Raw genomic sequence first — 13,001 nt, 5'->3', positions numbered from 1 at the left:
GACTTTGTTGAATAAACATGAGCACTGCACGTGTCAAAGTCGAAACCCGGTGAGGGTGTTTTTATATCACTGTATTTCTGAAGGAAACCGACTGTCTTCAGAAAATTATGGATGTCATTTTCATTTCATCTTGCCTGTAAGGCCTGAGCAGCGTTTGTGAGCGCAGCTCTTATTTGATTACAGCCATTATCGGGAAACCTCTATCTATCCCGCTCTACAAGTGCCTCCTGCTGGCAGAGAATGAATTTGCATATGTATGCTGCCACAAATAGAGTGCAAGTCTGTGGGGAAACACAGCTTCTGTTATGAATATTATTCAATATTTTTATTTGAATGTCGGATTGAAATGAACATCGCTGTTATTGGAGTAGTTAATCGTTAGCATAAACGCGACTAACGCTAATATAATGAGCATTAGAATTAGTTTCTTTATTAACTATTTAATGCTCCTATAACTTTTATTAGGGTTAAAAAACAGGAGGACTTGATGATATTGACTATTTTTACACACCAGAGGCTTTAAATTAATTGTGAATCTAAAATATGTGTGTTAGAGAATGTACAAATGGCTAACATTGTTTGTGTCATATCAGTCAGAAAAGCAGTTCTGGGCTTTTTTGTTTTTTTAGCTAACTTAGTTGTTATTCTTGGCTGTTTTAAAAGCCCTTTAAAATTAAATATGTACACAGTTTGGATTAAATGAAAGTATAGTCAAATTTTTTAATTAGCATGTTTTTGTGTTTTGCTGTGGTACCGAAATTGGTACCGAGAACCGTGGATTTTCACTGGTATTGGTACCGAATACTGATATCTTGGTACCGTGACAGCACTAGTCTGTTATTTAGAGGTGCTTTCCAGCTAAAATGGTATATAAAGATCGAATTCGAATTTTAGGTGTGCGTTAAGGAGGCAGCCTTATCAGTGGCGCACGAGATGCGATGACAATTTAAATGTCATTGCATTTTAATGTTTTTGTTAGCCTAACCAGTTGAAGCCACAAGATGCAGCGCTGCTGCATTGTTAATTACAAATATTGCGGGAAAAGAGAACATCAATGCGGAGAAGATCTTGTTTACGTAAAAACTGAAACCAAGCCGTTGACACAGAACGCATATTTTGCACATTTTCTAGAGGGACATCTATCACCGTTGCACTCGCGTCTCGCACAAGAGAGTCGCATGTTTAGAAAGCCATGTAAAATTAATGCAAGTTTAACTTTGAAAAAATATATATCTCGAGACTTTATGGTGGGTTTTTCCCCATCTGACTGCAACTTGTGTTTTTAAATGAAAAATTTACTCTTGTGTGATTGGTTTTCGGCCCTTTGTATTAAACTATGCATACATACATGATGCTGTTTTGTTTATAGTTGTTTAAGCAACTTAATTAATTATAATTTGTTTATAAACATTATTTTAAACATTATGCACTTTTTTCACGGATAGTCATGTCCGTGACTATGCTTTATGCTTTGAATGATGCGCCCTCTTGTGGCCTCAGGAGAGAAGCCAAAAGCTTTTCTTTACCCTAACTGAAACTATGCATTTTAAATTCGAATATAATTAGAATTTTGCTAATATTTAAGCACAAAATTCGAATTTAGTTTTTCAGCCATTTTGACAGCCATACTTTATACTACTACTTTCTTTTTTATTACTTTGAAGCGTCTTTGAAACAATCTGTATTATATAAAGCACTATATAAATAACTTTGACTTGACACTAAAGTTCAGCAAAGCGAGATCATATCTCAGGTCTTACCGTGTCCATTTTGTCAACGGGCGTCTGTGGTTCTCCTGCACCGCTTTTACTGTGCATGTTGGAGGGTGACATGGACCTAGAGTTTGTCAGCAGGGAAGCAGTACCATGAATAGGTTCATCATCGTCCGAATCAGGAAGCGGAACTTCCTTTCACCATCAGAGTCAAGGCTGCCTCAGTTTCCGTCCATGCTGCCCTCTCTCTCTCTCTCCCAGCACCTTTCACTTCTTTCTACTCATCTTTCCATCTCTGTCTTGCGACTCTTGCTCAAAGTGACCCTGACATGTCCTTTTCCCAGTGTCCACAGGAGTCCTGCTGTTTCACTCCTGTCAGGGGACAAGTGGCCTTTTAGCTGCGTCTCGGACCACCTATCTCACCCCCTCTCTTGGTTTCCTCAGCTGCAGGATGTCTAATACTGCATACTTACTTCAATGGGAAAAATATCATGGAAAACAGCTCTTTTGAAACACAACTATGTAGACATCCTACAGAATTCACCATGCAAATTCTACCAAAACTGCAATCCAGATTTCAAAACCATGAGAGCATTTACATAGGATAGGATAGCACATTTACATACTAATGCTAATTCAGAATTCAGCAACGGTGATGATCATTTCTAGGAATGCATCACTATTAAAAATCTAGCAGATGCCAATAACCAGATAACTGATAAAATATAAAAATGTTTCTTTGTGTAATTAGATCACAAATAAAACTCTAAAAACTTCAATTGTTTTAAATGCTACAAGTGAATTTAGGCATCACACATTATAATGTATAGTATAAAAAATTTATTTTGAGAAATACATTTTGAAATTTGCTAAAGATTACAATTAACAGTAGGGCTGTCAAAAAAAATATGAATTTCGAATAAAATTTTTCACAATTTTAGGTGTGCGTTAAAGAGGCAGCCTTATCAGTGGCGCACGAAATGCGATGACGATGTAAGTGTCATTGCATTTTAATGTTTTTCTTGGCCTATCCAGTTGAAGCCACTAGCCACGGCGCTGCTGCATTGTTAATTACAAATATTGCGGGAAAAGAGAACATCAATGCGGAGAAGATCTTGTTTACGTAAAAACTGAAACCAAGCCGTTGACACAGAACGCATATTTTGCACATTTTCTAGAGGGACATCTATCACCGTTGCACTCGCGTCTCGCACAAGAGAGTCGCATGTTTAGAAAGCCATGTAAAATTAATGCAAGTTTAACTTTGAAAAAATATATATCTCGAGACTTTATGGTGGGTTTTTCCCCATCTGACTGCAACTTGTGTTTTTAAATGAAAAATTTACTCTTGTGTGATTGGTTTTCGGCCCTTTGTATTAAACTATGCATACATACATGATGCTGTTTTGTTTATAGTTGTTTAAGCAACTTAATTAATTATAATTTGTTTATAAACATTATTTTAAACATTATGCACTTTTTTCATGGATAGTCATGTCCGTGACTATGCTTTATGCTTTGAATGATGCGCCCTCTTGTGGCCTCAGGAGAGAAGCCAAAAGCTTTTCTTTACCCTAACTGAAACTATGCATTTTAAATTCGAATATAATTAGAATTTTGCTAATATTTAAGCACAAAATTCGAATTTAGTTTTTCAGCCATTTTGACAGCCATACTTTATACTACTACTTTCTTTTTTATTACTTTGAAACGTCTTTGAAACAATCTGTATTATATAAAGCACTATATAAATAACTTTGACTTGACAGTAAAGTTCAGCAAAGAGAGATCATATCTCAGGTCTTACCGTGTCCATTTTGTCAACGGGCGTCTGTGGTTCTCCTGCACCGCTTTTACTGTGCATGTTGGAGGGTGACATGGACCTAGAGTTTGTCAGCAGGGAAGCAGTACCATGAATAGGTTCATCATCGTCCGAATCAGGAAGCGGTGTTGGGCTGATGTCCTCCAGGCCGGTGCTTGTAGGCCGCGAGGGCCGCTGGGGTGGAATAGGGGAGAGCTGAGAGGACGAGGAGGAGATTGGACTGCCGTCCATGCGAACCTCTGCATCTGAGTCGCCACGCTCGTTCAGGAAGGGCTTCAGAAGCATTTCTATGCGCGAGTCCAAGCTGTTGCGCTCGGAGTCCTGGGTCGGGGTGCCCAGCGACGGGCAGGTCTCCGGCGTGGAGGGGGGAGGCGTGGCTGGTTGGGCTTCTGGAGCAGGGGGAGGCGGCTCGGGGATTGGCGGCGTTGTGGGCCCGTCTCTGACGGGCATGAATTCGGTGCTTGGGGGTGGCGGGGCTTGAGGCGGTCTCCTATAATCCACTTCCCGCTGAGCAGGCTGGTGGAAGGAGGGCTCTGTGTGAGGGTACACTGGGGGCATTGGGGGCTGATAAGGAGAGAAAGCATTCTTGAAATTTGCACTGGCTGGTGGCGGTGGCGTGTGCGCAAAAGCAGGCGACGGTGGCTCGGGGGGCTGATGTTGCTTAAAACTGGGTGGTTGCTCTGCATTGCCACGATGTGCCCCTCCTCCTGTACCGTGGACATAGTGCCTCTCCGGTCTTCGGTTGTAGGCATCCTGGAATTTGGTTTCATGCCGTCTCGACTTGTAGCCTCCCGAAGATTCAGCACGGTTCGACTGGAACGCCGGAGTGCCCTGCCTGCTGGAATAGCTGGAGTCCTGAGAGAACGGGGTGCCCGATGGGCGCGGGGTGTGTGGGGTACCCTGGGACTGTGGCGTATCCTGCCTTAGGCTGGAGTAGGCCGTATCCAGAGACATGGGGGTGTTGGTGCCGCCTGGCGTGGCCGTGCCTCCGACTGCAGAAGAACTGCCTTCGGACAGTCTTCGCAAGGGCTGTGGACACAAAACACGACCAACTTAAACACATTTCAGAATTTCTCAATGCAACTTTTTCATAAACAAAATCACTGGTCCGGACTTTCTAATGGCATTAACAATGAACATTCTAATCAAATACACTGTATAAATATCAGTTAATGGCATTCTCTGTTTTCATATGGCCCCACTGTGTGTTAATGCTCATAACTGAAGTTAATAGTAAGTTCATAACTGAAGTAATAGTGTGCAGCTCTCTGCTGGTAGCAGTTATTATGTGCATTTCAGTTGGTGTCCATTTAACCACCTACTGAACTGATAAACTGGATTAGAGATAAAGAGGTTTCTGCTAGAGAGGGAGAGCATTTATACAGTGTACTGGTGTAAAATACCTTTTGTATTAAAATGATGTGTTAATAGGTAAAAATTAAAACTGATTTACTTGTCATGTCAAGATTATAAAAAGCTCAAAACTCTAGCATGTTATACAGTGTGCTGGCGTAAAATACTTTTTATACTAAAATAATGTGGTAAATAAAAGATTCAAACATTTTAACGCATTTAATTATTATGATTAAATATCTCAATTCTCCACATTAAAACATTATTAAATGTACATAAGAGAAATAAACTATGATTTTTAGAAATACATAATATGAGCATTTGTAGTTAAAATAAAAACTATTATTAAATAAACTTTTGCTTTTGTTCTGAATCAATTAATTGTTTTTGAACCAGTCTGAACAAACCAATTAGATAAAATGATTCCAGCTGCCTAAAGCTACTTTGATATTGCGTTCTTCCTGCAGCTGTAAATAAAAAAAAATGTCTTTAACTTTTTGTTTTGTAGTACAATCTTAAGCGTTTCGATTCTTTCTATAATAAATGTCACATGTAATAGCAGAATTTGGTTTGGTTTTGGTTTTTACCAGCAGGGCTTCAGCCAAGCTGCGTGGAGAAACTTCACAGGCCTCTTCACCACCAACTGGAAGAGTGAGCGGAGTATAACTTCCATTGATCAGACGCTGGAAGTACCTTTGGCGATGTTCACCTGAACAGTAAGATGAGAATGCACAATTCTTTGGTGAACATGATTAGTGAAATACAATGTGGGCTATATCTAAAGGACATACACATTTTATCTATTAGTTGCATTACAATCTAAGAAAAAAAGAAAGAAAGAAACAGTATACAATTGCAATTTGCATGTATTATATAATCCAACCAATTTTACATTTCATTTTGTTACATTTTCCATTTTCATTTTCAGTACATATTACGCTTTTGTTGTCGTCACAAAAACATAACAGAAAAAATAATTTCTTTGTAAATCTTAATAGAAATGTGCTTTTGCCAAATACATTTTCCGTTGCAGTACATATTAAGATTTTGTTGTTGTCACAAAAACATAACAGAAAAAATCATTTCAGTGTAAATCTTAATAGAAATGTGCTTTTGCCAAATACTATTGGCTAGTAATCTCACTTGAAAATAAAATGACTAAAACAAGTCAGTAAAATTGTACATGCTTTGCATGTTAAAAATGTTAAAACTTAAATATACATACACACACACACATATATATATATATATATATATATATATATATAAACACACACTTATTTATATATATATAGACATCATCTATACATACACATCAAGTAAGAAAATTACAGTATAATGCATGAAATGCATGCACTTTCTATTTATGTCACTGTCGACAACAAATGAAACGGTACTGTCTCTTTAAGAGAGGGGAGACCCAATACAGCTGTCATCCTGCTTTCAGGATCTCGCTTTTACAAGGTTAATGATATTCAGTGTCACAACAGTCCAAACGAAGGGTTTAACATTACCAACATTATCATTTGTCTAACAATTATGTTTTAGTCGTGGTTAACCACTTCCTATATTTTCGAAAACACACACTTTTCTTTTAAATACTTATATACATATTTTACTGAGGTTAAACAATTGCTATGTTGCTTCGAACTATAACTAAATATCTAATTGACAGTTAAAATGCTTTCGTTTCACGCAAAACGTCAAAGCAAACACATCGGTTAATCCCTCGCCCTTGCAGTTTAGTGGTTGCCAAGCAACCAACGTAAATGTTCGCACGTGACTTCATGTCACAAACAATCGATTCAAAAGTACAAACACAAGCGGTGTTTTGGTGTAATTCTGTCAGATAGCATTCCTCCGATAATATTAAAGCCGTAAACGTCCAGTTTAACGCTTACCTTTAGGGTCCAACTCCACGTGGATGATGTTGCCCATGACGGACGTGTTGTGCAAGTTCTGGACAGCGTCCTTCGCCGCCTTGACGGCCCCGAATACAACTTTAGCAATTCCGAGATGTTTTTTGGTCTTCGGATTGTACAGTATTTCCACCTCCTCAATATCGCCGAACTTCTTGCACATGTCGAGGAGGAATCCCTCTCTGACGTTGTCGTTGAGCTTGGCGAAAGTGACCTCCTTCGGGGGCACGCGACCGATGTAACACTCATCGATCTGAGGTAAAGAAAGCGATTCTTTGTAAACAGAACGTTTGGTTGAAGTCACTCAAAACGTTATCTTGCGTCCTAGACTGTTTGAATGAAAGCACGTGTCTCTAGTATTATAGCTGAAAGCAGAACGTTAAATCACTTGTTTCTGAACTCAAAAGCAAGCAACACTTTAGATATGTGAAGCGTTCCGTGGACGTCAAACGTCCTGCAGTTGGACGCTTAAAAAAAACACTCCAGGCAAATGCACACATGTGTCGGTGGGGGTGTGACTGACTGACTGACTGAACTACCTTAAATTTAGGAACCGGGAGATCAGTCTCCTTGTACTTAGTCCACATACGACCGATTCTCGGGTCTCGGACGATGTCCACTGGTGGCATGCCGGGGTTCTGCAAACAAACAAACACATTTATAAACACTTTACGTAAGGAAGTGTACTTTACACAGTCAAACCGGGCATGTCACTGTCACCAGAACGACTGCGGTACAACCAGAGCTCGTCTCTCGCTAGTATAGTTTGGAAACGAGTGGACAGTCGTGAATGTTTAGCAACGGTGAAACTCTTTGATGTGCTGTGTCAGGTGTTTACAACGCGACTGATATTATATTCAGCTCGATGTATCCGCTGTAACGGCTCGTTTCGCTCACCGGCACGCTGAAGTTCTGTCCATCGTAGCGATACACTTTGTGCGATCCCTTTTTCAACGCTGGGTCAATAATCAACTTGTAACTTCTCCAATGATGACTTCGTTTCTCTCCCGAACTGCAGATAGGATGGCTGTTCTCCATTCCGTTCGCCAAACCTAACGACGAGATGACAAAAACAGAAAGTAGCCTTCACAATCCTGACATGGCAAAGGTTGATTTTTGCACACAAACAGTAAGTTACGGTGTAGAAAATGGGGGGGCGAGGGGGTTGAAGCGATGCCCGAAACAGACATTACAGAGGAAGAAAAAACAGAAAGCTTACTTGAACTCTGTCTTCTACCGTGATCTTCATTTAGCTTATTTCTTTCTCCAGGTCTGGACATTTTGTGCCCGATCGAGTAGTTTAATACAAAACGGCTAGATCTTGAACGTTTCGCCGATCACATTACATTATTTTAAAGATACTGCCTCCTTTTTGCGAGCCAACACATATTGTGTGCCTCTAGTCTGGGGTTTCTGTCTCTCCCACAATACACCACTATCTCAACCCTCCGGCACATTCGACACGCACTTTCGATTTATTGTTTTTAATGCTTCGGCTAAAGCGGTATTTTTGTGCGGCTGTCAGAAACACGTACAAATGGAGTTATGTGCGATAAACGCGTATGAAGTGGACATATCTTGCCTTTCTAGCAGGAAAGCGAACGTTTTGAACGCGTTGAATCTGCGCGATAGATTTACGTGGACGTTAAATACAAGATGGACATGGAGGAGCAACGCTGGGGAAGGTTGTTAAAACTGAATTGGGACACGCGCTGGAAGCCCAAATGATTTGGTTTAGAAACGAACTGCGGTTTTGTTTTCATTTAAACATTTATTCCGGAATATATCTTAAGCCTTGCATTCAGAATGTGCCTGTAAAATTAACTTTCACGAGGGTTCACCCTATATAAACAAAAAATAAAATAAAGTGGTGATTATTGTGTTGAAACATCTAATGTTAGTTTTTTGTATTGTACTGATACTAGTTGTGATACATGTCTCAATCCATTCCCAACATTGTTTGATATTCTGCGGTGCTTGGGCAATTGGCTGGTTAACAGCAGTTCCCTCTCTGGCCAATCAGAGTGAAGCACCATGGTAGCTTCAGCTATTAGAAGCACAGCCTTCACTTCTTCCTACAGAGAGCAGAAAGAAGGCTGAATGCAGAGGCGCAGCCATTTTCTCCTACATTGGGACTCAATGGCCAAAATGGGTTTCCTTTGTTCCTAAAGGGATCTAAATCTTGATTTCATCAGCCTTTTATGGACTATTTAATACATACAGTGTTTCTGTTTACAGGATCTGAGAAGAAGGAAGATGAAATGTTGGATGATATCCCTTTGACATTTTTAAACTTTTTTTCTCTTCCTGGAAACCATCTTTGTCCCAGCAAACTAGGTCATGGCACACCCATATAACAGCATTTGATTCTTTAGTAAAATGCTACTGAATAAACATTTTGCATTTGATTTATATTATTACTAAATAGACTGTAAAAAGAGAGAGAAAGAAAAAAAACACATGAAAGTTACCAACTGCTTTTAAGGCCCTGCCTTGTTCAGGGCCAAGCATTAATCAATAAGTAAGTTTATCTTTATTGTCTTTGCTTATTTATCTGCAGAATAAATGTTTTAATGCTAATTAAACTGAGGCATTTTATGTAAACTGGCTGAATTTATTTTTTATTTTTAGTGCTCCCTAAGTGTCATCAGTTTTGAGCAAAGCTTTGTCTTCAGAACATTCAGTTGCATGCTGTTCTCTCTCTCTCTCTCTCTCTCTCTCTCTTAATATATCAATTTAAATTGATTGCTTCTCACATTTCAGCAAACAAGGCAGGCCATAGAGAAAAAGGACGATTGGCCTTTTGCAAAAATGCTGAATCACAGGTATGATTGAATAGGGTTTGTGGTTGTTTTAATGCTCATCCTGGTTGCGCCTCACTTTTTAAAAAAACCCTACAGCAGTACTGGTATCAAGACACGGTATTTTTTATTTTTTTATTTTTTATTTTTTAAGTAAAATGATGTTTAAAGAAATATGTGGAATTCACTTTTCTTTCATGACGTTTAAATTGGGAATGGTGTATTCCTGGTTTTACAATGGAATAGAGAAAAAGGACGATTGGCCTTTTGCAAAAATGCTGAATCACAAGTATGATTGAATAGGGTTTGTGGTTGTTTTAATGCTCATCCTGGTTGCGCCTCACTTTTTAAAAAAACCCTACAGCAGTACTGGTATCAAGACACGGTATTTTTTATTTTTTATTTTATTTATTTATTTTTTTTTAAGTAAAATGATGTTTAAAGAAATATGTGGAATTCACTTTTCTTTCATGACGTTTAAATTGGGAATGGTGTATTCCTGGTTTTACAATGGCGTGGAAATCCCTTTTTTCGATTGGTATTTTCAGTAAGTGAACACAAACTATATATCTGACCTTGCGCCAAGGGCACACTTAAATTTCATAACACTATTAGTCTCATAACAGCGTACAGCACACGCTAGAGATAATGCATAACTATGACTCTAAACATACAGAATTATCAAAACACTAACAGAGATATTTACCTTAACATTTTGTTGAAATAATTCTATCAGGCCTAAACGATGAAGAAACGGGAACGTTTTCATTCCCATCTTCGGATCCTTTAACACTGGCTTTAAAGAGGGGGTTGGGTTGCAACGCCTAAAAGGAAGAAAACGACAATAACCATTTTTCTGCCGTCGTTTTTCGACATAATTCACCATTTAACACACCTATCTGCGCAGTCTCCAACGAGTGGAGCTGCTGGAAATCTTGAGGCACTTTTAGATTTTGCAATATGCAAACAATCCCTCTCGTTCTCTTCCTGAAGACAGAATGACAAGAGAAATTCACTCGCTCTTCACCATTCAGAAGACAGAAAAAAAACTTTCCGAAGGTAATGGTTTATACGACCTTATTGGAGTAAAATGATTTGGGAATATTCTGTCTTGTTTGTTTTAACAGGTAACATTAAAGTCATATTTATCTTTCAAACTCCTTTTAAAAATACAAGTATTTTTTTCTTGTGGGGATTTATTACAATTGTCAAAAAAAAATAAAACAGATAAAGGTGTACAAATCATTATTATAGACACCTCTCATTGCTGACCTCAGAAATAGCCTGTTGTTTATTGGCTTCTCTGCTGTTCTCGTTTTCAACATGGCGTCTTCACAAGGACATCATTGTGGAAAAGAAAGGCTGCCGCCTGCGCCATTTATGGGCGAGGCTGCCGGGCGCTCTTTCAACCGATTCTGCCTTTGTACGTGGCAATCATTGCAAACACTAACTGACTAGATGTGATCAGAGGGGCTTGCCGTTTAAAAAGCGAGGATATTGCACAAAACTCGCAGAGATATCTCGTGCGTAAAACGCGCCTTCGCCGCTGCTGCGCAAAGCGCTGGAAACCCTGTGGCACAAAAACACCCAGCAGTAATCTGAGAGTTTGGACGCTTGCCACGGGTCCGGGATATGACTGCACCCACCTAGCCATTTAAGGTCGGAGAAAGACTCTCAAACACTGTGTGGCATTTCAATCAGCAAGTACAAAGGGAATATCCAGTCCTCTGTGCTCTCTCTCGTCCCCCTTTCAAGAACATTCGGTGCAGTCTATTCGCCAGCCATTCAGAGGAACATTTGACGTGATGCATGCAGGATTGCGCACTACTTATGTTTCTCAGGTCTTCTGCTGAATATATCACACTGTTGCAACACATACCGGTATGTGGTATGCAGATTTTGCACAATTTATGGCTATGTAATTTTGTATATCCTGCTTATTCCACATCTCTATAAATGTGTAGAGAACGGACATATTTATAACCCAAGCATCTCATCATTGGAATTTGGTCATTGCCTTTAGTGTTTGTTTTTTCTTTCTGTGCGTTTGGGGCGACGCCAGCTCCAATTTCTCAACCAGAATGATATTGCGCAAGGGAACGCACCTTCTTGTCTTTGGCTTTTTTTAAGATTCACGCTTATTGCATGCACACCAATACGATTTTGTCTTTATGCCATAGTCTAAAGTAGGACTGATGTCCGAATATTCCAGCAAAAAAGGACCGAAGACGTGACCACATCGTTTCCTGCCGCGCAAGGCTGAAGTGGGTCATGAGGCCATTTTATGGCACTCGTGTGTTTAATTAGGAAAATCCTCGTTATCTTCGTAACCTGCGAACGCAAGCTGTTTCTAACGGCAGGATAAGAAGGGCAGAAAAGAGATGCAGAGATCTCAGTCAACGCCAGTTTGATCTTCTTTAGGTTTTTGTTGTTGTTACCCGATATGCAGACGTGTGCGTAAAGCTTTATTTGTGCTGTGGACAGCTGGAGTGGATCCTCGACACATTTCGACACTAAACTTCGCCATTAATCATATAAGCTATGCTAACTTTTGTTTAGATCTCGAAAGGACGTTCTTGAAAAGTTCATTTTTGAGGCACTCTTTTATATGTAGCCTACTATTTTGTATATTTTTAATGTCATTTTTGTGGAGACTGGGGGTTTTTAATGCCAGCAATGTGTGTAAATGCCCTGTAATGTGCCTTTTTAATGTCAATCTAATTTCCCACAAGAAATCTGAGGAAATACTCAACAGATCCTGACGACGGTTCGCGATTGCATTTCTCCTCATGTACAATTATTTTAGTAACATTTTCACTTTTTTTTAATTTTTTTTTTAGAATTGAGATAAATATGATTGTAACATTTAATAATATGGTAAGTATATATACACAGAGACGTTGCACTCAATTAACTGCTTTTATGGTTGCAATAAATATAACTGTTCTTAAATATAAATATAGTTTTGTATTTATTAACAGAGGTTTCGTGTTTTTTTTTTTTCATTTCTTCCTCATCTTCGCCTAATTAGCTGTTTCCTCGAAACGAAGCTGACGTTCTGTTGTAACATTCATTTACATTTTCATTACATTTCGCTGTGTGTGAACTGATTTATAACCGAACCAAACAGGCCCATATCGCGGAAAACCAGCACCTTCGTTTATCGCTGCTGCTGTCTGTCCTTCATTAATGGATATTAACGACCTTTTTATTTATGGACCGCAAAAATCCATATAAATTATTTTACGAGAACACAGTGGGCTTTTATAATTACTTTTTGCAATTTCTCTCCCTTGCCATGTTTGGAATCAGTAAATGCTAACAGTTCTGTGACAGAGACAGTCATGCCGCCTCCTATCTGTGAGAAATGAGAGGAGAAAGACAACAACCTTTT

The 13,001-nt window shown here is 39.1% G+C and overlaps 1 protein-coding gene across 1 annotated transcript in view; it reads right to left on the bottom strand.

Annotated features, from left to right (window-relative positions):
- Positions 1-8,158, bottom strand: part of LOC107602035 (histone-lysine N-methyltransferase SETD1B-A-like) — a 23,383-nt gene extending 15,225 nt beyond the window's left edge. Inside the window, exons 1-6 of the mRNA XM_016294423.1 lie at positions 8,026-8,158; positions 7,704-7,858; positions 7,346-7,444; positions 6,789-7,059; positions 5,475-5,596; positions 3,520-4,563 (exon numbers count right to left, since the gene is read on the bottom strand). Coding sequence (XP_016149909.1) covers positions 3,520-4,563; positions 5,475-5,596; positions 6,789-7,059; positions 7,346-7,444; positions 7,704-7,858; positions 8,026-8,086 — 1,752 coding nt within the window. The 5' untranslated portion in view covers positions 8,087-8,158. The remainder of the gene's footprint in view (positions 1-3,519; positions 4,564-5,474; positions 5,597-6,788; positions 7,060-7,345; positions 7,445-7,703; positions 7,859-8,025) is intronic.
- Positions 8,159-13,001: the final 4,843 nt, after the last annotated feature.

The sequence above is a fragment of the Sinocyclocheilus grahami genome, unplaced genomic scaffold (genome assembly GCF_001515645.1).
Source record: "Sinocyclocheilus grahami isolate Dianchi unplaced genomic scaffold, SAMN03320097.WGS_v1.1 scaffold318.1, whole genome shotgun sequence".
NCBI lineage: Eukaryota > Metazoa > Chordata > Actinopteri > Cypriniformes > Cyprinidae > Sinocyclocheilus > Sinocyclocheilus grahami.
This window is presented reverse-complemented; position numbering and strand designations above follow the sequence as displayed.